Source organism: Nesoenas mayeri, assembly GCF_963082525.1.
Source record: "Nesoenas mayeri genome assembly, chromosome: 3".
Classification (NCBI taxonomy): Eukaryota; Metazoa; Chordata; class Aves; order Columbiformes; family Columbidae; genus Nesoenas; species Nesoenas mayeri.
In genome coordinates, this window is record NC_137544.1 from 26,491,644 (window position 1) to 26,516,531 (window position 24,888).

Here is a 24,888-nt window from a genome sequence, read left to right on the forward strand (position 1 = left end):
TTTTTATTAAGATAGGGATTATAGTTAATAAAGGAGATATTGTTATTAAATCATTTGGAGTTGCATTGTTATAATAAAGGCAGCTTAAAAGAAATGTACATTGCTGAACATCAGAAAACTTAAGAGTACTTTGTAGTGATTCAAACAGGACTGTTTCAGCTTTCTCACAGCATAAACCAGATATCTGAAATTTATTCTAGCATTAATTTCAAAAAGTAGCCATCTACCTTATTAATACATGAGTATTTTTACAAAATACCTGTCTTTTACAAAAATTTTAACACATAACCAAAAAAATAAAATTGTCTGTACATTCTAATCTAATCTGAGTCAAGGCTCATTCACCTGAAAGGTAAGCCTTACTTTACCACAAAGGCTTCTGGGGTGTTTCAGTTTTGCCACAACATTTTTATTTTCAAAATTTGGTTGGGCTAGGGAGGATATACCAATTTCAGATGAACAAGCAGATAACACAACAGATTTCAGCATCTGCATTTCCCATACCTCATCTATACTCTTGTTGACAATAGGTTTGTCAGGCTCTCCACAAGCAGCTCTAAGCTCAGAGCCAAGGCTCACAACTGCTTCTAGTTCTTCTTGTAGTCCATCAATTTCTTCTTTAACAGTCTACAAAGAGAAAAAAATCCAACATTGCTAATGCTATATTTAATAATATACATACAGCTTGCTTTCAAGAGAGAATATGGCAGGATTCCACCTTTGTTTTCTTTAAAGTCACTTGCACTTAGAATTAGATGCTTAAAATATAAGAATCCCTTTGCAGCCTCAGAGTGAAATCAACTGACATCAGTCTAAATTATATTAATGGCTTATGATGTCATTTTGCATGAGACAGAAAAAATAAACAGGAAGTTTTAAATTACATTTCTTTAATCAGTCTGTTTTCTTTTTCAGAGGTTACCATTCAACTTTCAAATCTTTAACTATCAGCATAAATAATTACAGGCTTAGAGCATAAAACATCTGTACACCTTTCATTTAGATGTTACGTGTTACTCAGGGAATCTAAGGTATGCGTAACTTTTAAAAGTCTCAGTGACGCTTATTATATACATGTTTATAAACAGATATGTAAATATAATGACAGGCACATGTTGCATGCTCACTGCAATTAAGCACTGATACATGTTATTTACCATAGACTCTTCAGATACCATTATAGTGAATTTCTATACAATTATCCCTCTTGGTCTCTAGAAAAATATCGTCCTCTGGTATTTCATAGTAATTCTGTCTTTTCTCTGCCTACTGTTAATAAAACACTTCAAGTCAACAAAATACTTTCTACTGACCTCAGTAGCCTCTTGCTGTTGCTTCACTACAGATGGGTCAACTCCAGGTCCCTCCAGTTCTCGAACGAAGTCTTGAGTATCTTTAATAGTAGCTACAAGAGCCATATGATCACACCAAAACTTTTCAGCCAGTTCCATTACATCCAGCAATTTGGCCTCCCTTTCCTCCGTCAAAGTCTGGATGTCTCCCCAAATGAGGACCATTTGGTCTAGTTTATCCTGAACAGCTAAAGAACAAAGGAACTAGATTACTACCTTGGCAAACAATTCTTGGCCATAAATCTCTCCACAGTTCTACAGCAGAACCATATGTGCACATTTTAAAATTTAGACTCTAAAATTGTTTCTTTAGCCTATAATGTTAAGTGGAAACAACCAACACAGCCTTTAGAAATAAAACAAAGGTCACATCCATGATGAATTATTTTAAGTGAATGCTTTGCTTTTATAAATCTTTAGCTGCTTCTCCAGGAGAACACAGTCCCCAGATCAGTACTCATCAGAAATGAACATGTTTATATGGCTGTAGTTTGCTGCATTTCCAGCACATGAAACTTTACTCAATCTATTACCTTTAGCAGATATATCCTTATCAGCTCCCTCTGAGCGAGCAATCATTTCCTCCCCTCTCTGTTTAAGTGTCTCATACACTGGCTGAAGCTTTTCCAGATCCACCGACACATTCTTATTTTCACTGATTTGCTCTTTAATCTTCTCGACCTCTGCTGAGATCGAAGGTGGCTGCCTCAGACGTTCAACTATGCGTTTCAGACTCTCAAGAGTTGGATCTATCTTGTCATGAAACTGGGAGGGTGGTAAAGGACAGGAAGAAGTGGCAGAGAAATTAGAAAAAGCAAACCAAACCAAACCAACATCTGAAATTTTCTTGGAAAAAGGTACTTTAAAATTAACATATTTAACGTTTCTATCCAACATACATTTGTGCAACTTGCAATACCCCCCTCATGGTTATACCCATCTTTAACATCTAAATTACAAAAATGACCTTGCAAAATGATACTTCCTCTCAAATTTAAGAATTTTACTGTGAACTCTGGTTTTGGTCCTGAGACACTCCGCCTGAAGATACTACACAGCAGCATTTGCATTTGGTCCTGTGTAATTCACATAGGAATTTGTACCCTATTTTAGAGAGCCACAGCTTCCTGATTTCATCATTTTAGAAATATATTTACCTTAATATTAAATACATCCATTTTCATATCAGAAGCAACATGCTGGCATACAACCACTGATTAAGATTTGATATGTAAGGTCATTCAAAAGGACACTTGTTAGTGCCCAGGTGATGCCTAGTGCAGTAAAGGCCCGTTACTGCCCGCAACTAAAAGCGCTCAACAGCAGGTTTTACGTTCACCCACATTTGACTGAGCCCAGGTAGGTGCCCAGAAACTCAATTACAGCTGTTTTAACATCGTTCACCCTTTGGTCCAGGTCCAAAGTTAGCCTTTACCGCATGCTTTTGGATCCAGAGATTCCTAAAAATACCACTACACCCCTTTAAAATTGGAGCAAGTAATTAATTGTGGTTGCATTGAATGATCCTGCAGGATCTACAAAAAGCGCTCTGGACTACACTTGGGAAAGGTATGAGGAAGAGCATGGCAAAACAAGATTACCGTATGTGAACAAATGGCTACATCCTTTCTTTTCAAAGGAATATAGGCAATACAAATGTAATTACTTTTTCCCACCATACAATCCACTTCAAATCAGACTCTCTGACTAATATTACAGACTCAGTGTTTTTGTTAGAGGTGTGAATATCACACAAGCCAGCAAAATGTGCTATGAAAGATAAGTAGTCTTCCCACATTCAAGACTTCTGCAAAACTGATTGTGGAAGCAAAAACTTTCAAAAGTGATAAAAACTGAAATTAAATTGGCAACATTCAAGTCCAATTTTAGGAGACATATATTCCATTTTTAAGTTGTCAGTAGGCTTCCTTGTACTCATACTTCAACAAAGGAGACAAGGTGTTTGAGAATTTAAAAGGAAGAAAACACAAGTCATTACAACCTCTCATTCTGGCTCCATAGGTTACATCCTGCCTTTGATACATAATGCAATTTAATATAATTTAAAAGCTGAAGAGTTAAATCATTATTCTTCCAGGACTGTCTAGACAAACATTGACATAGCCATCATAATACAGAGCCCTGATAATATATGTTTATGTATCTTAATAAAAAAGGAGATTATATAAAATTACATTCTGGGCGTTACAATGTTTTACTTTGCCAACTGCGTATACATTGACGTATATAAAATGTACCTTAAAGTACTGTATAAGTAAGTATTTTCTCAATGTATTATTATATTCTAGCTATTACCAAAAATGCATTTCTTATTCTTGCTTTCAGTACTTAGCCAGCACAACATCTCAATGTCTATCACACATAAAGCAGGGACTCGAATATTAAATAAATATCTTGATTTTCAAATGGGCAGGTCCAAATAGGAGGAGGACTGAACATTTCTCATAAAAGGAAAAAACCACTGAATCTAAATAATCAGGCATCTTTAAGAGGTGTGAGTGAGGAAGCATTTTTATTCAGGTTTTTGTACACAGTTTTACTAAGTTATTTTCTGAATTTGGGGTTGAGTAAAAGAATTTCAGTTTGGGTTTAAGAACAATTAACCCAATATTTAAAAGTCTCTGGAATGTGATACCTAACAATATTGTATGAAGGTTCATTGCATTGGCTGATGAACCCAAGATACACAGCTTTTATGAACTTGATCTGAATTTTATGCTTATGATGACATTTTGTGAGGTCTAACTTTGCTCTCCATAACAGTTCCAGCATTAGTTACATTAAGTTCTTGTGGTTCTGCAACAAAGAACACATGCTATTACTACTGCCAAACTATTCTCTATTTCCATTGGCAGCTTTAGTTACAGTCCATTACCAAGTTCTAGATATAACTATACTCAAGTTAGCTGATCAGCATTCACACCCATGTACAAGCAAATTATCAACTAGTAACAGACCAGCAAGAGAAAACGGAATAAAGTGAAAATAAAATTGCATATTTTTAGACCAAAAGTTCCTTTTTTTACTTTAAACTTAGGAAGCAGTAACATTTTTTGTCTGCAGCAGAGTCACAATACTGACCAATATATAAAATTATAACCTCTCAAGAAATAGAAAAATCAACACCATAAGCAGTGATATGAACATTCACAGGCCATTAAGTTGAAAAATCCAGATAAACCAGCAGTTTAGTCTTGATATATACATGTAAGATGATGATGTCGGTATATCTTTCCATTTGAATGAATCCAATTATACTTTAAACTTAAATTCATACCTGGGTACACTGAGAAATGGCTTCATCCAGGGCCAGTGCTCGCTTTTTGACATCTTCCTTAATTTTACTGTAAAGGGTGTCAGCTGCCACATATTTCTCTTGGATAGAAAAACCTTCTCCTGGGCTCAGCTCCAGCAACTGAGGCCCAGTTTTGTTCATCTTATCTATATGAGGCTTGTGCTCAGCGATCAGCTCACGCAGTTGCTATAACAAACGAAACAACTTATCAGTTTTTTATGCTTGCACCACCACATTACAGCTGTCCACACTTCTGACACATCCAGCTGGCAAGAAATTCCAAATAAATACCCTTCATCCTAATGTAAAGCACAAATAATATCAAATAAAGTCAATGACTCCTCTGCCAGGGATCATTCCCACTCTGACACAGTTACCCAAGCACAAAACATCACACTTGGAGATGCACTGGGAAAGTCTGTGTGATACTCTTGCAGGACATATGAATACAGGTAAAATATAAGATGCTAACTATGCATATGATTCTGGCAACAGACATTCATCATATTCAGCACCTATAATGACAGAAATGGCAACAACACTCCAGACATGTGTGTAACACCACCATGCATGTACTTTTTGTGTTGATATTTGTCACTTGCCACAGAGCCTTCTATTGAAGGATGTCACAGAAAGAGGTACTGGCATTGCAAGAAGTAAGTCACAAGGTGTCTTCCAACTTGCCTTGGGATTTTGGTTTTGTTTACTTGCACTCATAGATCTGACAGAGGGAAAGGCTTTTTTCATGGGAGTAGCCTGATCCTTCCCACCAGTTTTATTTATTTTCCCAGTTCATCCCTCCCTTTTCAGGAAAATCCAGCTGCCTTGTGAGGCACTCTCTCTCTAGCTGCTGTGAACTCCATTTGTTTCTACCCTATAGCCCCTGTGCTGGAACATGAGAGGCACATGCTCTGTTCCTCCCAGCGCAGAGTTTGTTTAAATTATGAAGACACAGGAAAGGGCCTATATCAGTCTCAGTATAAATAAATCCTCTTCGATTAAGGTCCTTCCCTTAAAAAGAAATCCTGATTCTGGCATGCTTACTTGCTCCTCCTCAGAAGACAAGAGGTTGAGAAGACTGAAAAGACAGTGACCATGACTCTCCACTGTCTCCTGATGACAAAACACTAATGAAAACACAAAAAAACTTGACTATAGCTACATTCTGAGAATGTAACTCTATATCTTGAAACAAGAAAAGAAATGTTGACTAGCAGAGAAGAGGAAAAGACAAAAGTAAGAACAGTTTGAAAGTTCTCCAAAAATAGCTTTGTGCATTTTGGTTTTGTGCACAAATAGATGATCTGACACAAGGCCACAAGAGCGCACATTTCTGGGTCCAAACCTGATGCTAGTGCTCTGCCCACAGCTCAGTTCAAACCAAACTGACTGCATGGTATTCACAAAGAATCAACTCAATGAATTCCATGACTTGGAACAAAGATAGTCATCAGTAAATACATCAGAACAGAAATGTAAGTGAATATATAGAACTGTTTTCAATTAATATTCAGAACCTTCTTCCTTTTTTTTCTTTTTAATAGAACAATAAATGATTTGGTCTTCTCTGTGATCTACTATTGGGTAAACAATTCCACTAAACAAGTATTTTGGATTAGATTATGTGTGAAAACTGTCTGACATTAATTTTCTACTTAAACAAATCTCAGCTAATGGCATAGCCTAGGGAAAACTAAAAAATAGCTCATCTGAAGGGTCTCTCATGCAAGTAGGATGATTAAAGTAGATAGGGAACAATCCTCTAAGTAAAGCAAACATGATTTGGTTCACAGTGACTAATCAAGATAGTTTGTAAAGCCCATGTCATAGAGCCAGTCTTAGTAGAGCATGTTTGTTCATTGTGGACATAAAAGAAAGACAAATTAGTGAAGCCAGTGTTTACCAGTTCATGAAAGCGGCACATCTTCATCAACTAGTCTAGAGTAAACAAGACTTTGAAGACAGAGTTCATCCTATCTAACGTGAGTCACTTAATTGAGGCAGCTAAAACAAAAAAAAAGGAGTTACTCTATGCTCAGTAGGGAGAGACAGGTATCTCCAGTAGCCATGAGGGTTTTGCACATGTCAAAATCTGCTCATTTTTCATCTTGCTAGGATAGATCTGATTCCAACTGATACTAGTAGCCATATATGAAACATACAGATTTTTATCCCAGCTGATCATTCCTCCATGTCAGAAAGGCCACATGGTGACCAGCCTATAACACTGTTGCCTCTGTTTTGTGATGGTATGGTAAACATTTATTTCTTTTAATTATTACATAACAAAGATACTTGACATGATAAACGATTACAGGGATGGGCTGGAACTCAAGCAATCAATTCTTGGCCCTCTTAACTGTCCACCTTTCTGGTTCAGCTAAGTTTAGTTTCAATGCCACCAACAAAACAAAAGCCACATTTTTTTACATGCACATAAGATCAACATGTGTGCATATTTGTATACAGACTGCACATAAAGGCAGCATTTCACTTTCAGCACACTGACAGCAGGCACTCTAGCTCTCCAGATAGTCATGTTTTATCTTCTTTTGTTTCTTGCTACAACATCCCATGCCTGTTCTTCCCGTTTATGGGTTTGGCTTGTTCTAATACTGACATAAATGTGTACTTTTAAATATACTTCTTAACTATTAACTTTTGTGTGCTCATTTTTCTCACTAAACCAGCAATTTTTTCCCTTTAGCCCTTTTTTATGCTTATACATTGTTTGCTGCCTTCCCCAGAGAATCTTGTTTGCATGTACAGCTTGGGAAACAGTAGAGGTATGACTGAAAATGTATTTATTTTGCATTATTATTTTAAATAATTATTTTTTCAGCAGAAGTATAGCTGTCTGGATTTTAAGCTTTTAGCAGAGTAACCCACAGTTCTAAGCAGAATATTACTGGGCTTCTGACACTCTGCTTTTCAAAACTGGCAAAATGCTTACCCTATGCTCTTCTTGTTGTTGCTTTAAAGTCTCATATTCGAGGGCTGGAGCAGGAAGTTGAGAGATGATCATTTCTGTTTCAGTTAACCATGGCCAAAGCTCTTCATAAGTCTCCCAGAACTGGTTAACCAGGGACTGAGCCCGTTCCAGCTGGAGGTTTCTCTCAGAGTTCATTTGACAGACTGCATCATATTTCTGTAAAAGGCTTTCCATTTTTTTCTGTAACACAGCATTAACAAAAAATAACAATGTATGTTTTTTCCTCATCTATTACCTTAATTTCTAAACAATCTTTGATAATTATAGTGCCAAACCCCAGTGAACAAAATAATGATAAACACAGATACTGTAGAGACATTAAAGTGGATAAAATCAATAATGTGGGAGATAGGAATCTGGCAGACTACTTTCAAGGTAATTAAAACATATTTAATGACACTGACATTTACAAATAACACTTTGTTCATAGGGCTTCCAGTCAAGCTGCAAATGACTTCACTGCAGATCTTAGCCCCACTTCCTTACTGAAGACACTCATCTCCAGTGACTCTTGGCAGAAACTAAATTTTCTGCAGCATTTCTACATCAAAGTATCATGAACAAACACTTTTTTTTGATCTGGCAAGATAATAGCGTATACTGTTGTGCTTGTAGCTTACAAGCGTGCAACAGAAACAAAAAACATTATTTTCCAGCTTAGCATACATTAACAAGGATGTGTTATCATTAATAATATGATAGAACTACAAGGTTTAAACATTATAAATCTACTGTAATTTAGGCATGTGATAATAATAGAAAGCATCAACTAGCTATACATTTTTTTCTGTGGAAGGCTGCCCATGTTATCATTTTTATGAAATATTATATGCTGCAATGCACATAAATGCTAACCTTGGAAAATCTAGACATATAAGCAAGCCACAGAATGTGAAGTAAAGAATCTTTTTTGGCAGAACAAGATATCCTTTCATTTGTTATGTCTTGCATGTAAATTAAGTATAGAGATGCTATCCAAAGGACAAAACACAGCCTAACACATAGCTATACAGTATTTTTGACAAATACAAATATTTCATAGAGACTCACATAAAACTGCTCTCCCTTATGACTACAGTTTCATAGGCAGAATCTCTCATCTATTTTAAATTCACTTAAGAGCAAATCAAATTTATTCAGAGATTGTATGGCAAAGCTCAATTAGTGAAAAATTATTGTCCAAGGAGGGTGGTAATTGGAAGGACTAAGTTTACTCAACATATCCAGCCTCACAATATTTTAGCAAAAAAACCCAACCCCACAACTAACTTATTCTTAAACACCAACATGAAAAATATGTCTGTATATATACATATATATAGCCCAAACATCACGCTCTGTGTGTAATAAGCAAAGGCATAAGAATGCCTTTCATGGGCTACGTCAGTCAATAGGTTGGAAGAATCTTGGCAAGTGAGGCCCACACTGAAATCAGCAGAAATGACTGTCAAGCTTCACGTGGAGGTGCAGCGCCACTGAATTCGGCACAGCGATACACACGCCCAGAGCATCACTGAGCCAAGAGAACTGCGGAAGATCAACAGCCAGATTCTACACACACCACCCCAGATGACTAATACCCATTCACTCCATCTTCCATTGGCTAACATAGTATTTACCAGGGATGAAGATGACAAATGGGACTCCAAATTAGTATCAGGCAATGAAGCAAGTACACAGTGTTTGCTCATTGCACATCCTGAAGAAAGAAGAGTGATACACAACCACACTACTTCTAATATTACAATCCCCAGACTAGAAGCAGCTGTAATTAAAGCTTTTTCATTCGTATTTAAAAAAAGATAGTATAGGAACCCTTCTACTTATACATTGTCTGCACATCCACTGTTGTAGCTGCAGTTTAAGGAACTTTACCTTCATGGTCTGCTTCTCTTCTTCAGTGCACGTATTCATAATCTTATCCCCAGATTTAACAAGTTCATCTATAATATCTTTGTGCCTCAGAATCTCCATGGTAAAAGCCTTCAAACACAATAAAAATTGGTCAGCAAAAAAAAAAAACAACAGAGTGCATGGAGCAAAAACTATTTTTGAAACTGAAAATTAAATAATGCCAGTACATTTTCTAGATGGAGAGCGTGGCGGCCAATAATTAACATGACAGTTGGAAATGCATTTCTTTTACCTTTTGAACTTGTAGCTGAGCTGTGGTCTGGTCTTGCTCAAGCCTAATATCACCCAGAGACATTAGTTTCTTTTCTGTTTCTGCAATCCAGGCAAATTCAGCATCAGCTGCTTGATCAAACTAAATGAGGGAGACATGAATTAGTTCAGCACTTCTACAGACATGAAATTAGAATGACTGTTTCAAAAATTTTAAAGAAGATGAAAAAGCATATTTTGAATTGTTAAAAAGACAGCGGCTCACTTTCCATATGAGGTTTTTAAACAAATGAAATACAAAGCTCAAAATGGTTCTGAGGGATTGTAATACAAAGAGCTTCATAAATAAAGCATGACAAAGCAACAGAAGCAAATATATTTTTCCAAAGCCTACAGTTCTCTAACTGACATACAAAAATAAAAAGGGTTATAATTTCAAAATTCTAACTAGACTGTTTATTTTCATTTTATCGTTCTTTCACGTGTCTTCTCCATATCTATGTTTATTATTACTGTCAGTGTTGCAATTATCCCATGAAACAGTTGTTTGATCTTATCCTTTTAATCTTAAGAGCTGCTTTGGTATTAAATGATAAAGGTAAAACAATCGCAATTCAATGAAGTCAGCGGAAGAACTTCACTGAATTCAAAGACGACAAAATTTCACCCAAAACTAGACCTTGAATTAAATGCAAAATTTATTTGGGGCATTTGGGCACATCCAGTCCTTTTCCTAAAAGATTAACTTTTGACTACCATTTAATCAACACTTAAATGTTTCAGAAATTACCTCAAACCACTAAAGTAATGAGAGGATTTAAAGCATGAGTTTTTTACTAATTTGCAAAGGAAAGTGTGAGATTCTGAAAAGTACTACATGGGGATCTAATACTAATCTAATAAATGGCATGTATCTTAGCACACACACTCTGCAGTACTCAACAGGAACAGCTTTGAGCCTAAGCCATAGAGAAATATTACATGGGAAGATCAGTTGCACAAAATAGCCATCGTAGAAACTACTAAGAACTTATTTATTTATTTTAAACTCTGACCTCTGCTGCTATCAGCTGAACACTAATATGGCTCTGAGATATTGTGATGGTCTATCAAGACGTTTTAGGCCAGAACCTGCTACTTGTGTTGTTGATAACTACACTTTCCTCAGAAGTCTCTTTCTGACCACACTCAGTCCCTCTTTTCTTTTAAACCTGTTGGCCTGTGGCTCTATGGCTGTAGAGCACAGCAGCCCTGCTCCTGTAACGTAGCTGGAGTTCACTTCAGACACTAAATCAGTCTTGTCTTAGCGGTTAATCATGAGTCATACAAAAACAAAAGAAGCAGTTCTGAGATTTCATTCTTTATGAGTCAATCTTTTTCAGCCTTTATAATCCATTTGTTACATGAAAGAGAACACAAACATTCTTTTTCACTGTATGTCACTTCTCATTTAAAGTAACAGAAGGTAAGTTTTGTCCTAAATATTGTGACTTCCTAATAGAAAGGTATGTTCTGAAACAATCAGTATGGTAAACATTAGCACGAAGCACATGCACCAGTGGTAGTTAAATCCTGGCATTAGAAACTGCAGCTCACAACCAAGCTCTTCAGAGCCCAGCTATTTACGGTCCAAATCAAAGAAATGAATGTGGTGATTTCAAATGCGTCAGATGTACAACTTAATTGCAATGTGCCTTCCTGACACCTAATACGCATGGGTATTTAAGTAATATTGAGCAAATATTTAATGGAAATAACAAAATCAAGGCATGGCAGTGAAACTTCTAAAACTTCTAGGTTACATAGCATCAAGGAAAGACAGGCCTCTCAACTCCATTTCCTGAAGGTATAGAATTTCCAACCTGTGCTGTTCAAATATGTCACTAAGAAATAAAAAGCACAAAATTGGTACTCTCTGCATTGAAACTTTGAAGTGTTTTCTTCCCATGATGCATGACAGTTATTCATGAGTTTTAAGTGTCACTTGAGCCACTATAAAATCACCTGTTTCACCACCACCAAGTTTAACCAAGCATAGTACATTGTGGTATTTTTTCTTCTAAACAGGAAAACTGACTTCTGAATATGCTGACACTGTGATTTGCTCCCTGAATGCTTTCTAAAGCACTCTCTGTGGCTTCTTTAGAGTGGAGAACAAGTAAGCCAAATGTAGAATATGACCTGTTTCTTTGTAGCACCCCCTGCACTGTAGTAAGACACCGACAAATGTCTTCACTGTTGAGAAACAAAGACTGAAACATGTAGCTGAATTTAACTCTAAGGTAATTCTATCCATCTGGGAGCATTTTGCCCAGGTTGAGCAAAACAAGATGTTGCATTAGTCTATTAAGCCTTCCAGCTTCCGTTCACAACACAAACCAATATGCTTACCTGTTCAGATAGATTATGGCATTGGTCACCCTGGCCCAGTAACATCTGTCACAAACACCACACTACTCCTATGGAACCCCGACGTTCTTGGTGCCTTTATCCTCCACTCACAACTTTTTAGTAGTATAGGCACTTAAACAATTGCCACAGCATAAACTTACAGAGCACTAGCTTCTCCAAAAATATTCTTTATTTTGCATTGTCTTTCTCTGAGATAAACGGAAATTAGCTTATCCTTCACTTGAAGTGTGTTGATTCACTTGATAATTTATCACAACATACAGAGTACAGGAGTATATTGCAGTGATGTGAGCTGGGCTAAGTGGAGATTAGGGGTACACAGGACTAGGATGCAATGTGTCCTCTTAACGTCAGTTAGTGGAGCAGCAGCTCTGGACCTTTCATGCCTGGACTTGAATCTGCTAAACTTGTGCTAGGGGATGCAACATACTTGCATAATTCAGAAAAGTTGAAGGAGAGCCAACATATACTCTCTTATCTCAACTTATCGCTCACCAAAAAAAAACACCCTTCATTTTTGGGAATTTGGTTAATGACACGAGATAATGTTCACAGCAAACTCCTTAAAAAGTTAAACATGGAGTTATTTTTAACCTTGGTTATAAGGAGATCTGAGTTACTGCCAGCCTCTTTCAGTCAGCTTTCAACAAACTTTGAAAATGTCACACATGCTTTCTCCTTGTCCAGTTACAACTGTTTATGGGAATGATTAGCAGAAACAGGAATCTCCACCAATATTTTTATGCCTGAACTGTAGGCAGACACTGGAAAATTTTGTCTCCACGATGCATTTTTAAGCAAGGAGCTTGAATATGGAACTATTTAATGATGAAGTTAGAGTGCCAGTTCTCAAAGAGTACCCCTATATATACATCTGTGCATGTCCAGAAACCTCCACATTTTAAATTACTCAGTTTTTGAGCCCCAAGAAGAAAAGCATTGTGGATATGAATAAAAGCAATTGTTATTTAAAACCTCCACCACAGCCTGAGCAAGATGATTCAGCTTTTAATTGTGGAAAGTACGGAGGAGCTAGACAACCAGCTGATGCTAAAAGGTGTAGCAAGGGGGCAGGGGATCTGGAACGTATTTGACAATGTGATCTGCAAAAGACACAGACCATTCAGTTCTTACTTAAGCAAACTCCCATTTAGGGAGCCACAGGATAGTTACAGCAATTTTAACTACAAGACTGATGTTTGTGTCAACAAAAACGCAGACAACTACAATGTACAGCTCAGCTGAGTTCTGGCATTCATATCTTAACAGTGGAGTCCCATTCTACTCAGCCTTTTGTTGCACAGGCACAGCAAGTGTTTGGGAATATTATTAAAGGACATATTTTGTCCTGGTACAAGTTAGACACTGTTTCTGCCCCAAAAGCAGTTTTCAGTACCTGCTGGGATCTCAGGATGGCAGCATCAATCTCATCCACCTTCTGAGCGATCCTGTCACTCACTAATCTGTATCGTTCGTTGTCTTCTGTTATCATCTTGTCAAGCCCCTCTCTGGCCCTCCATGGCACCAGCTCCAGGAAGGCACTGCCAACTTCGTTCAGAGTGTCCAGCAAACCTTTGTTGTTCTTTGCTTCTTTTTTCAGCTCCTGAAAAAAGCCATTTAAAGTAAACTTGTGAGCGTATCAGCTGAAAACACACAGCTTGCACATTTCTTTTTCAACTACTCCATGAGTCAAGAACTGTTTTCCACACAAACCGAATGGATAAATTAGCACACTTAATTTCAGCTCAGTTGCATTAGCTCCTTGATACTGTAAGTTGTTTGACAGAAAAGTGGGTGATTCTTGATAAGAATTTTCTACAGAATATATCTCAAATGTATTTCTCTAGTCAGTATGGCAGTCTGAAATTCTCTGTAATTTTGTAAGAGCTGGTAATACTTCATGAAGCAATCAAAGAAAATGAAACTAACAGATAATCTTTGCAATCTGCAACTGCACAAGCGACTAATTCACCAGCAAGTGAAATCAGGCACACAATAAAAAATATATGATGAATTCAAGTGACTTCTTACATAAGCACTGGCTGGATTAAATTCCAATCAAATCATCACACAATACTTCAGAAACAAGTTTTTACTTGTACAGAAACCCCCACCATTGTTTCATTTCTTTTTGTATACATCAGAAATTTAATGGAAATAAGGGGTTTTTAAGCTTCCCCAAAATACTGTCTGCACCATCCAGTTTATACTGCAATTTTTCTTTTGAAATAAATCATGTTAAATGAGATTAGTAATATGTATTATAAATGCTGACTCTTCTTACGCTTTACAGGATTTTATCCATGTCACAGCTAAAGAACCAAAATAACTTTGTTTGACAATCTAAGAGTTTTCCCAGGATTAGGTAGCTGCTTAAATAAAAACGAAATGTTGTGCTTCTCTTGTGCTAAAAATAAACCTCAGCCCAATTTCATAAGTGATTTTAACAGATGACTCTGGAAAGTGAGTTAGATTCTTAACTACTGTTACATTTAGTCAAACGATCTGATGTCAAAATTAGTTATCCACAAAACATCTCCATACCAAACAAAAGTTAACACAAACCCTATATGAATCATACAGCAATAATTCAAAGGTTCTAAAACCTACTTTTTGTCTTTCTTGTACTTGGCTTAACTCTTCACCCGTTGGTAACTGAGTTTCATAGGACAGTAACTCCACCTCCACTTCATCAAGCCATTTGCAGAGCTGCTCGTGAGTTGAGTGCAGTTGACCTGCAAGCTGCAGAGCCTGCTCTAAGGTCTTGGATACATCAGAACACAATTTTGTAATGTCTTTGTATCTTGCTTTAATGCCTTCCAGTTTATCTTGAATTATTACAACTTCATCACCTAAAATATCAGAGGAATGTGATTTCCTGTGATCACAAATATTTACAAGCAAAAAAAAAAAAACCACAACCCAAATCCCAGCCCCCACCTATTAAAGAAATCTCAATATTTATTTATAAAACAACCCAAACAAGCTGACAGGGTCAATCCTCAACTGTTGTAAATTATCCTCCCATCACCAAAGTCCACAGAGTTCCAAAGTTTACCTCAGCTCAGGATCTGTCCCTTCTGTCTTTCTTCTACTCTACTGAACTACTAGAAAGTGAGGACTAGATCCAATACCTAACACAAACATTCTTTAAAAAAAATTCCACCCTTACATTCACAATACTTATTTTACAGTCTAAAAAGAACAATTCTAGAAGGGTTATTGAAAATGTGGAAAAAAAAAAAAAAATCAATAAAACACTAAGTAGATTTTCAACTACAGCAATATTTGGCATCACTGTACACCCTCTTTACTATCCATTTGAAACACAACTCAAAAGGCTAAAATAAAAGCAACCTACTGAAATTTATCAGCATATACTCAGATGTCATTATAGACTATGCATAATGTCCAAGTTTGGAGCAGAAAAGGATAATACTCCCTGCCCCCAACCATATGTGTGTCTTAAAGAGTTCAAGAACTTTACAAGTACTGGAAAATCCGGACAAATGTTGATCTACAGAACAGACACGTTGTGTACAACTGGAATGCAACTTTTCCCACAGCGTTAGCTCCAGTGGCCGAAGCTTTTCTCTCAGAGTAAAAGGTAGTCTGATCTCTCGCTCATCTGTGGATGCCTGCAGGGAATTGACTGCGTCCACTGCCAAACAGGCCTCCATTATGAGTAATGGCCAGAGCTTGCTATTAGGAATGGAATGCAGGTTCACTAAAATAATTTTCCACTAAAAATAATAAGGGATTCAAGGGCCAAATTCTCTCCAGGCAAAAAAAGACTTTTTCTCACTTACATTAACAGTAAAATTGGCACAAAAACATAACCTATCTTGACCTCAAACCTTTATTAAAATAAACAACTATGACTGCTTTAACCAGCAAATATGGACTGATATTTACAAGTTCCACTTTAATTTGCTCATAAGCACTTAAAATACAAGAAAAAAATCCTGATGAATCACAGTTTTATATAAGCTCTCACCTGTTGTTTGCTTCAGAAGCTCTAAACCATTTTGTATAGCCAAATCAACATTTTGTTTTCGAAGAAGAATCTCTTCCTGAAGATCCTATGAGAAAAGGCCACTTGTGTTAGCAGATGTAGAAATCACACTATTTTTATTTGGAATTATTGCCATTTTAAACAAACTTTATTAATGAAAAATAAATGATGTATGGAAAAATAAATCAAACTTAAAAATGAATTAAATAATAAATGAACAGAAATGAAAATACCAGTAGTTCAGAGTGCTGTTTTTCAAGCAGTTCTGTGTTGCAATCTTGGACTGACAACTTGCTCAGTTTATCATGGACTTCATTCAGCCAGTTCATCAGTTCAACTTCATCCTCCCCAAAAATCTGAGCATTGCTGTAAGCTTGCTGGAGAAGTTCAGACCTGCTGTTGCTCTTCTCTTGAATCTCAATGTATCGGGCCTGAGAAGAATCTAGCTTTTCCTGCACCATATCTTTATCTTCCCTGGAGCTCATAGTCTTTAGTGTCTGACCAGTGCTAATGGCCTGACGTAAACTCTTACTGTGAGCTAGGACATCATCTTCTAGGGCCTATAGTTTTTTAAATAATGAAGAATAATGGAAAAGAAAATCAGAAAAACATAAAAGAAACTTAAGTGGAACTCAACAAAAACAGAACAAAAAAGGACATGTTGCCAACACAAATACATAAAATTCAAATTACAGAAAAAAAATGCAGTATGGTAAACCATAGGTACACCGCAACAGCTTTGCCAGTTGTGTTGCACTTTATGGCGTGTCTACAAAAAATGACACAAGCAAGCGTGTGGGTTGTATCTTACTTTATGCTGAGAAATTTGCTGCTCCAATTTGGAGGCCTGTGTTCCAATGGGTTCTGCATTTGCAAGCCTCTTCTCTGTGGCGGTCAACCACTCCACCAGTGGCTCCAGAGCTTCATGAAACTGCTGCGCTACCACTGAGATGCCTTCCAATTGACGGTTCCTATCAGCGCACCAAGAGAAATATTATTTTTGTGATGAAGAAAATGTGAAATAGTAAAAAAAATAATAATAATGAAAAAAATCCTTGAATACTTCGCAAAAAAAAAGAAATAATTCTGTCTTACGGTAGGAACCGGTCATCAAATGAAATAGAAATGTACCTATGATACTCAATCACGATCAAGGTAAAAATACTTTTAAAACCTCTAAAGTTGTTTGAAAGTCTTTTAGCCAACATGCAAGTTTTGCAAATAAAAATAATATTACCTTATTCATACACTTTTTGCTGAAAGCATTCTAGCACTCAATTCAGCAAAACATTCTCTTCTACCCAATTTGTATCGTTCTCAATTTTCTAGCTGTCTTTAAGTATAAAGTTACATTCCCTTGACTATTATACATGTTTTAAAGTTGGGCAAAGGCTTTATTGAACCAGAACATGTTGTCATGCTTCCTCAGCATTGTAAAATATCTTTAAACATTTGCTCAATGATGTGAACAGAACTCCTTGGCTGTACTTTTGCATATCTTGTTCTAGATAAAAGCTCTCAATGAAGTTAGTGAGACAATGTTAATAAAGCACAGAGACTTGACCTCCAAAATAAAAAAGCAGTATATGAAACATTTCTGTTTCAGATTATTACATTTCAGAGAAGACTCTTGATTACAGCAACCACTGCTGAACTCAAGCAGACTTTTAAGAGAGATTTGCCCTACGTGAAAAATAGCACAATATTGTCTCTCAAATGGGGATCTAATTCCAGATAAAAGCTATGTTTATACATGATTCCCAAGGCTTATAAACAAGGTAGACTTGAGACAGCCACAGAACACTCAGTGAAGTACTCTGCATAGATTTCAAAATCATCCTCAAATCTCTTCATGTCTAGAGACTGCCCAAGGAAAAATGGAGGAAAGACTGCAGCTAATAGATGTCCTGGGAAAAGTTGCAATTTGATTTTTAATTAAATATCACCAGACTGGGAGAATAATATTAAATTAAACATGACATCAACATTTACCCCAGGTAATGAGTCAGATTTCTTCAATTAAGGAAAAAAAAAATTAAAAAAAGGAAATAATTGTCTATTAATGGTTGATTCTAACAAAATAATTGTATTATCAGTATGAGGTAACAAAAGAGGTTCTGAGTAAAGGAACTAGAGAGAGGCTACCAGAAGGACTGAGACAAAAGAGGTGACTTCAATGCTACCCTAAGCTCTCAAATCTCAACACTCTTAATTGCAAAGCTTTGCTGTTCACTAAAATTCCTTTTCTTCAAATTTCCAAGTACTGTCTTGCTCTCAATAACATGTCTTTTTCAGGCCACCTCTTGTGCACACTCTCCTCTGTACTCTGAACAAGGCCATCCTTTTCCAAATCCCCCCCCAGAAAACACATTCAGCCACCCTTTCAACACAGATTTCTTCAAAGACACTTTACAGTTCATAACTTCCCAGGTATTTTATACCTCAACAACAACTCACAAATCTATGTGTGTGTATACACAGATACTGTGTGTGCATGTTTTTTGTTTTGTTTTTTAATTGGAACTTGAATTGGACTGCATTGTCTTTAAGAGACAGCGTTTTCTCTGTTGCTAGAGTATATCTACATGCTTGGACGGTCCTTTTTCTTCTTGAGAACAAACAGAGCTCAGCACCTTGCATAAGTACATCAGCAACTGACAGTATGAGGATCGCCATGTTGTAGAAACCATTATATGGATAATACCAAACAGAAAAAGAGAAGATCTGAATGCCCCTTCATTATTATTATTAGCCAAGTGTAAAATTTGCACTTGATTCTATGCAAAACAGGTTCGTACATCAAGAAACTTGCATTCTAATGCACTAACAGAGATAAAATATTCAGAAGATACACATACAATTAATCCTAGCAGATTGTAGCATCTTAGCCTAAAATTAAAAATTTTTGGTCTGTTCAAATCACTTCTCTCCACTTTTGCTTCAGAGAACCTATTACATTAACATCAAGGCACGACAATGTAATGTAATAACAAGAATGATAGTAATTACAAGATTTCACACTACAGAGTTCCTCATGCTGCTTCTAATGATCTATCACATGCTACATCTACATTTTTCAAATCTATGAAAGGATTTCAAATACCTTGTTTCAGCTTTACTGAGCAATGCATCCCATCGACTATCCAGGAAACTCAACTGTTTCAAGATTTTCACTCTATCAGCAGGTTCTGCTGACTCGGCAATTTTCTCCCCTTCACGTTTGATTACCTCAACAGTAGGCTTGCGGTCATCCAGCAGCCTCTGGAGAAGCTACAGAGAAAGCAACCAGGCATTAGGTTATTAATAAACACTGTAATAACACAAGTGTAAAAACACAAGGAGCTAGACTTCTTGAAAACCTGTTAAAGCAAAAAGAAGTAAAAAGCAGTGCCTATACTGTGATGAAAGTGTGAATAATGCTAATCAGAAAGAGAAACACACAACAACCCCTCCCCCCAACACATGCTCATTTTATTCTCTCAAGTGTTTTGCTATGGACAGCAGTTTTACCATGCCCAAACAGCCATTCTGATATTTATAGAGACAGGAAAATAGATGTAAAAACTCTTGTATGATCAACTAATCACTTGTTCGAGATACAACTGAGTTCACTGACCTAGTCCAGTAAATTAACTTCTCCATGAAGAATAAAACACACCACTGTCTAAAATCCTCCCTTCCTCCAGTCTCTGATTGCCTTTGCTAACATTAACATTTTGTCTCTGCAGATATCCCAACATGACAACCTGTATTGACCATAACCTTATATTAAATCTCTGGGTGGCAGTGGGTCACACAGTCTGACTGCATGGAGTGTGTGTTTCATGAGATACATTATGGTTCTTCTATAATCATTATGAAAATTTGCAAAAGTTGACAACACTGACAGCACTTCTACATTAGCACAGGCCATTTCCCAACAGCATTCCAACTAATTACCAACAACAATCAGATTGCAATTAGGATCAAGAGCCAAGTATTTAAATCCATAATCTACAATTCAATTTACTTTGGAATTATTACAATGAAAATGTAATAGTTTTCATCTTCTACTTTCCAAAGGGTCGAACACTGTTTTTATGCTTTCTCTTTTTCCAATGGACCTCTAAAAATTCTTTCCAAATACTGTTAATAATTCTAACCAGAGCTCAGCTTGCACAGTGTCACTCTTTGTCTTATGTCCCAGAAGACGAGCATCTCTGCCAATCCTGGACACATTCTTGAGTATCGAACAGATGACTGCTTTAAACACCTCAGCACACTTCAATGTAATGTAACAAACTTTAACAGATTTTATGCTTTGTCAAAGACGGGGAAATTATTCTCATTGATCCAGTGGAAGGAGAGATTTTCTGAACGTATTTCACTTACTTTCTGTTCTTGTATTTGGGCCTTCACAACTTTGAATTCAGCAGATGGTGGTTTCTGATTAGCCACAAGGTCTTCTGTATCAATGAGCCAGCTAAGCAGAGATTCGAGGGCATCCTGAAACCTCCCACAGTGAAGGAGGGCTTCCTGCAGCTGCGCAGCACGCTGAGCAACCTGGAAACACATATAGGATTGGACTATGTTCACCTTTTTATTTCTGCGAAGTAAGTAGCCCAAAACTGTAGAACATCTGGCAATATCACTAACAAGTACTCTCATTTTCATAGCTATTTGTAACAGCTCTATGGCACAATTTAGCATTAATCTCTTGGGGCTACAGATATGTAATGAAGAAGTTGACTGCCAGTATATCAGACTGCTCTAGTAGTCCTTTGCAAGAGATATTCCTGTTTTATATAGCTGCAGCATTATGAAACATACTGACAGGACATGTATGTTTCAGGGAGTCTCTATTTTCCTTAGAGAAAGACCAAGCCAGAAACCCAAAGCAGCAACTCTTAATGAGAGGCAATAATCCCTTCAAAGGAAAAAGGAAATAAGAAAGGAGAAGGCCAATAGATGAACCACAGGTGTCTGAGGTTCTGCTTCATCACTCCTTCAGTAAGACAGACCAGGGAAAAATGAGCACTGGTTTTACTTCCCACCCTTGCCATCTTCCAACAGCACCTACTGCTGGAAGAGACCTCTTCAAAAGCAAAGAGAAACATCTACAGCCAGTTTCCCAAAGCAGTGGTATCTTCCAATGTCTCAAGCAACACAATTCTTAAGGGGCTATAAAAGGAATGTGCCGCTAGTCACACAAATCTGGGCTGCATCACTGCCCTGTGCAGGTACAATAGTGTTCATGAATGAACACAACAGAGTGAAAAAATGTGTGAAGACTGAAGAAGAACTACTTGAACGTGGCAGGCTACAAATGACATAACTACTTTTCCCATGAATGCGTCACAATTTCAGTCTCTTTTATTGGGTTATCAGAATTCCCTGTTCTGTTCAAGCAGGAAAGAGCACATACTCCTAGAGGAATCCTTCCTGAGTAAAGTCCAGGACAGATCTACAGAAAGTTTGACAAAACCTCATAAATCATAGTAATACCTCTGGCTATAACTGATATAAATCTTATCCTCAGAATTACCAAAGTGATTGTGTAAAGTAATATAATTCATATTCTTAGTGAATATTTAATTTCCTGTATTTTGAAATATGTCAGCAAGCCAATAATCAAAAAGCAGAGCACAACAAAAGCAGAATAGTATACAAAATAATAACCTTCTTATTAAGAGTCTTCCATCGGGTGTTGACATCTTCAAGGTCATGTTCAAGGTTTTCTGTGTTGGTACTTTTAGCAGCACTTTGAATAAGGCCTTGACCCAACCAATTTACCTCCTGTTGTTTCACCTGAAGAGGTTCAATTTCTTCTTTCTGGAATACCTGCAGTTGAAATACAAGACACTGATGAAACATTTCATTTTCTGACATAAAATGCATCTGGTGGTTACACCACAGCACACAACAACAACAAGCTGAAAACTGGTCTCTAGAAGAAAGGAAACCACTCCTCATCAAAATCTCCCTAAAAAAAAAAACCAAAACTGAACAGAATAGACTCAATCTAAATGCAATACATGATAGAGGGAAAACTACATACATTTCTGTGAGTAGTTTTAGACAGGAAGGAAAGGGGGAGAGAGAGAAGGGGGGGAATTTTTGAGGAAAAAAAAAAAAAAGAAAAAAAAGAAAGCATTTCCAATAGAGAAAAAAATCTCAAGACTGGAGAAACTTATCCGTTTACTTATCTATCTGCAAAATCTACCATAAACTGGCGCAGAAGGATTGTTAAGCTTCATCAAATAAACAAGCACACACACACCAAGAGAGACAACTGGGCATTTTTTTTCCAAATTAGGATAAAAGCAAAAGTTTTAAGTTAAAGAAGCAGTGAAGGAAGAGATATTTTAAGGTAGTTTTTAGGAAAATATAATGGTAGCAAGTGAGGAGGAGGCACTACAGATGCTGACGCCCAGGAGAATGGGTTTTCATTCAGAGGGATATTCTTGCAAATTGCCAGGGCTTTGACAGTACCCAAACAGCAGTTTGATCAGTTTTCTGTTTGCTTTATTTTACTCTTTCAGGTATTTAAGCTTTTCAGAGCCAGATTATTACCATTAGCAACAGCAATGTAAATCTCCATTTGTATTCAACTGCATTAGGCTGCACTGACACCAATGTCAATGAGATCAGAAAATGGCCTGAAGCCCCTGAATTAATTACACAGGCCAGTGAAAAATAACCAATGAATAAACAATGCTAAAGAATGCTCAACTTTTGACCCTAAATCCTTCTATTTCTATAGCACCATTCAGCTATTCAAAGAAACCTTTCTCAGCACCCCGGAAAGCCCAGATGACTTGGAACACACCAGCGACTCCTCCTTTACACCAAACACAGTGTGGAAAGGGAGCGCTTGGACAGTAGAGCTCAGGTGGCTGAGCACACTTCCACCAGCTTGACAAGTCAATCTAGAAGCTAGAGCAACTGCACTAAACGCGAGGGGTAAAACAAATTAAGTACCCTTAAGAATTGTGTTCCTACGGATAAAGAAACCTGGAAACTATAGAACTGAAAAAAGAGTTGCACTGAAAGAGTGCAACCAGCTGGCTGCTCCCCAAAAAAGGAAAACACTTGTGTTTTTCTTGACTGTAGGGTAGGGAGGAGGCAGAATAATATTTCCACACAGAATCAATAACAAATTCTTCTTTTATGTTCCATAAAGCCTCATCTTCTGAGAGCAACATCCTACCACAGGGAGGACTGATCTCCATAATCTGCCCTTTAAAAGAGTGTGCATACTTTGCAGAGAGAAGCTTAAAGTAAATTACAATTATTGCTGAGGCCAAAGTTTACCAGAACAACTTAGCAACAAAGCTTGAAGTATCTCAGATTTCAACCAGAGTGGGAAGAAAAAAATTACAGACCCGACACAAACACCCTTTCCTTATTACAAAGCTTCGCTTTTTACTCTCTTACCTCATCCACCACGCGCAGAGCACTGCAAGATCCTGCGCTTGTAAAATACTACTGTAACGTCAGATTAGCCTTCTGGCACACAAATGCAAAAGGCAGCTTTCAGAAGAGGCGGTGAGCCTTTAATCTGCCTGCTTTGGAAACCACAATGATCTGATTTTGCTGCTTATACCTTGATGAACAAGGCTACACGGGCTGCAGCTGCCCTTGAATGGCACTGCCTGTGACCGCATTCCCTGCAAACACCCAGCACCATGAGGGTGCATGGGGGAGACGCTCCAGTCGGGAGTAACAGGCACCAGCTGGGCAGCACAGAACCCTGCCCCGCACAGCTGGAAGTGATTAGACCTCTCAGAATTTGACCCCCACTCATTTTCTGAACTGACCATCTCACCTATTTTGGACATCCCACATGTGCAAATGACACTGATTACTGCAGCAGCTGAATTAATTAAAAAAATGACATTTTTGCAACCGCAGCAAAACTTAAAGAAAGCTTTAAACAAATACCTTTAAAGCTGTGTTACAATTATTTACCAAATCTATAGATTTTTTTTTTTAATTACCTTGTTAGACAATAGGCCATTGCAGACTGTATCCAAGGTTTCTTGGATGCCAGTAGTCCAGATATTGCCTCTACTTCTCCCTGGGACAGCTTTTGGACAGTTTACAGTACTACCTAGCTCAAGCTGTTCAACAGAAAATGTTATTTCATTTGAGCCTGTACATGCTATGCTGGATTCCTCTGTATCAGATAAAATCTCATATTTTCCTAAATCCAAGTCACTAGCATTTACAGCAACATTTGCATAATTAACATCTATGTGATGATGTGCATCATGCACATAATCCTCCTCTACCGCTGTAACTCGTGTTTGAATTTTTTCATGAACTTCATATACATTTTCCACTTCATTTTTGTCGAGGGAAATACTTCTTTCATGACTCTGAAGAGGATCTTCATGTGACAGAGTTTTCTCTTTGAAACCTTCTAAGTGAGAGTATCTCCCACCCATCTCTTCCTTCTCACTCTCACATGTCTGTACATTACTTTGTTTTACTTTTCCAGAGGGTAAAATGTCATGCAAAGTCAATCTGCAGCTTTCTTTGACAGGGACACTACTGCTTGCAAGCAGTGGGGTTTGCTGCTCTCTGCAAATCGCTGGGAAATAGGGTCTGAACTGACCTACTGCATGGATATCTTCTGCAGAAGATAAACTTTGTACTTGAGCTTGCTCCCCTGCTAACAGTGTGTCCTGTTTTT

The 24,888-nt window shown here is 37.3% G+C and overlaps 1 protein-coding gene across 1 annotated transcript in view; it reads right to left on the reverse strand.

Moving 5' to 3' along the window:
* The window catches only part of LOC308038617 (dystonin-like), a gene marked incomplete at both ends in the record, with an annotated part of 310,764 nt that overhangs the window by 47,306 nt on the left and 238,570 nt on the right, over window positions 1–24,888 (reverse strand). Inside the window, 15 exons of the mRNA XM_080341395.1 lie at window positions 505–627; window positions 1,314–1,540; window positions 1,886–2,117; window positions 4,651–4,854; window positions 7,622–7,840; window positions 9,536–9,643; window positions 9,807–9,926; window positions 13,593–13,799; window positions 14,807–15,048; window positions 16,194–16,278; window positions 16,445–16,771; window positions 17,023–17,182; window positions 19,315–19,481; window positions 20,583–20,753; window positions 21,870–22,031. Of these exons, the coding sequence (XP_080197521.1) occupies window positions 505–627; window positions 1,314–1,540; window positions 1,886–2,117; window positions 4,651–4,854; window positions 7,622–7,840; window positions 9,536–9,643; window positions 9,807–9,926; window positions 13,593–13,799; window positions 14,807–15,048; window positions 16,194–16,278; window positions 16,445–16,771; window positions 17,023–17,182; window positions 19,315–19,481; window positions 20,583–20,753; window positions 21,870–22,031 (2,754 nt within the window). The remainder of the gene's footprint in view (window positions 1–504; window positions 628–1,313; window positions 1,541–1,885; window positions 2,118–4,650; window positions 4,855–7,621; window positions 7,841–9,535; window positions 9,644–9,806; window positions 9,927–13,592; window positions 13,800–14,806; window positions 15,049–16,193; window positions 16,279–16,444; window positions 16,772–17,022; window positions 17,183–19,314; window positions 19,482–20,582; window positions 20,754–21,869; window positions 22,032–24,888) is intronic.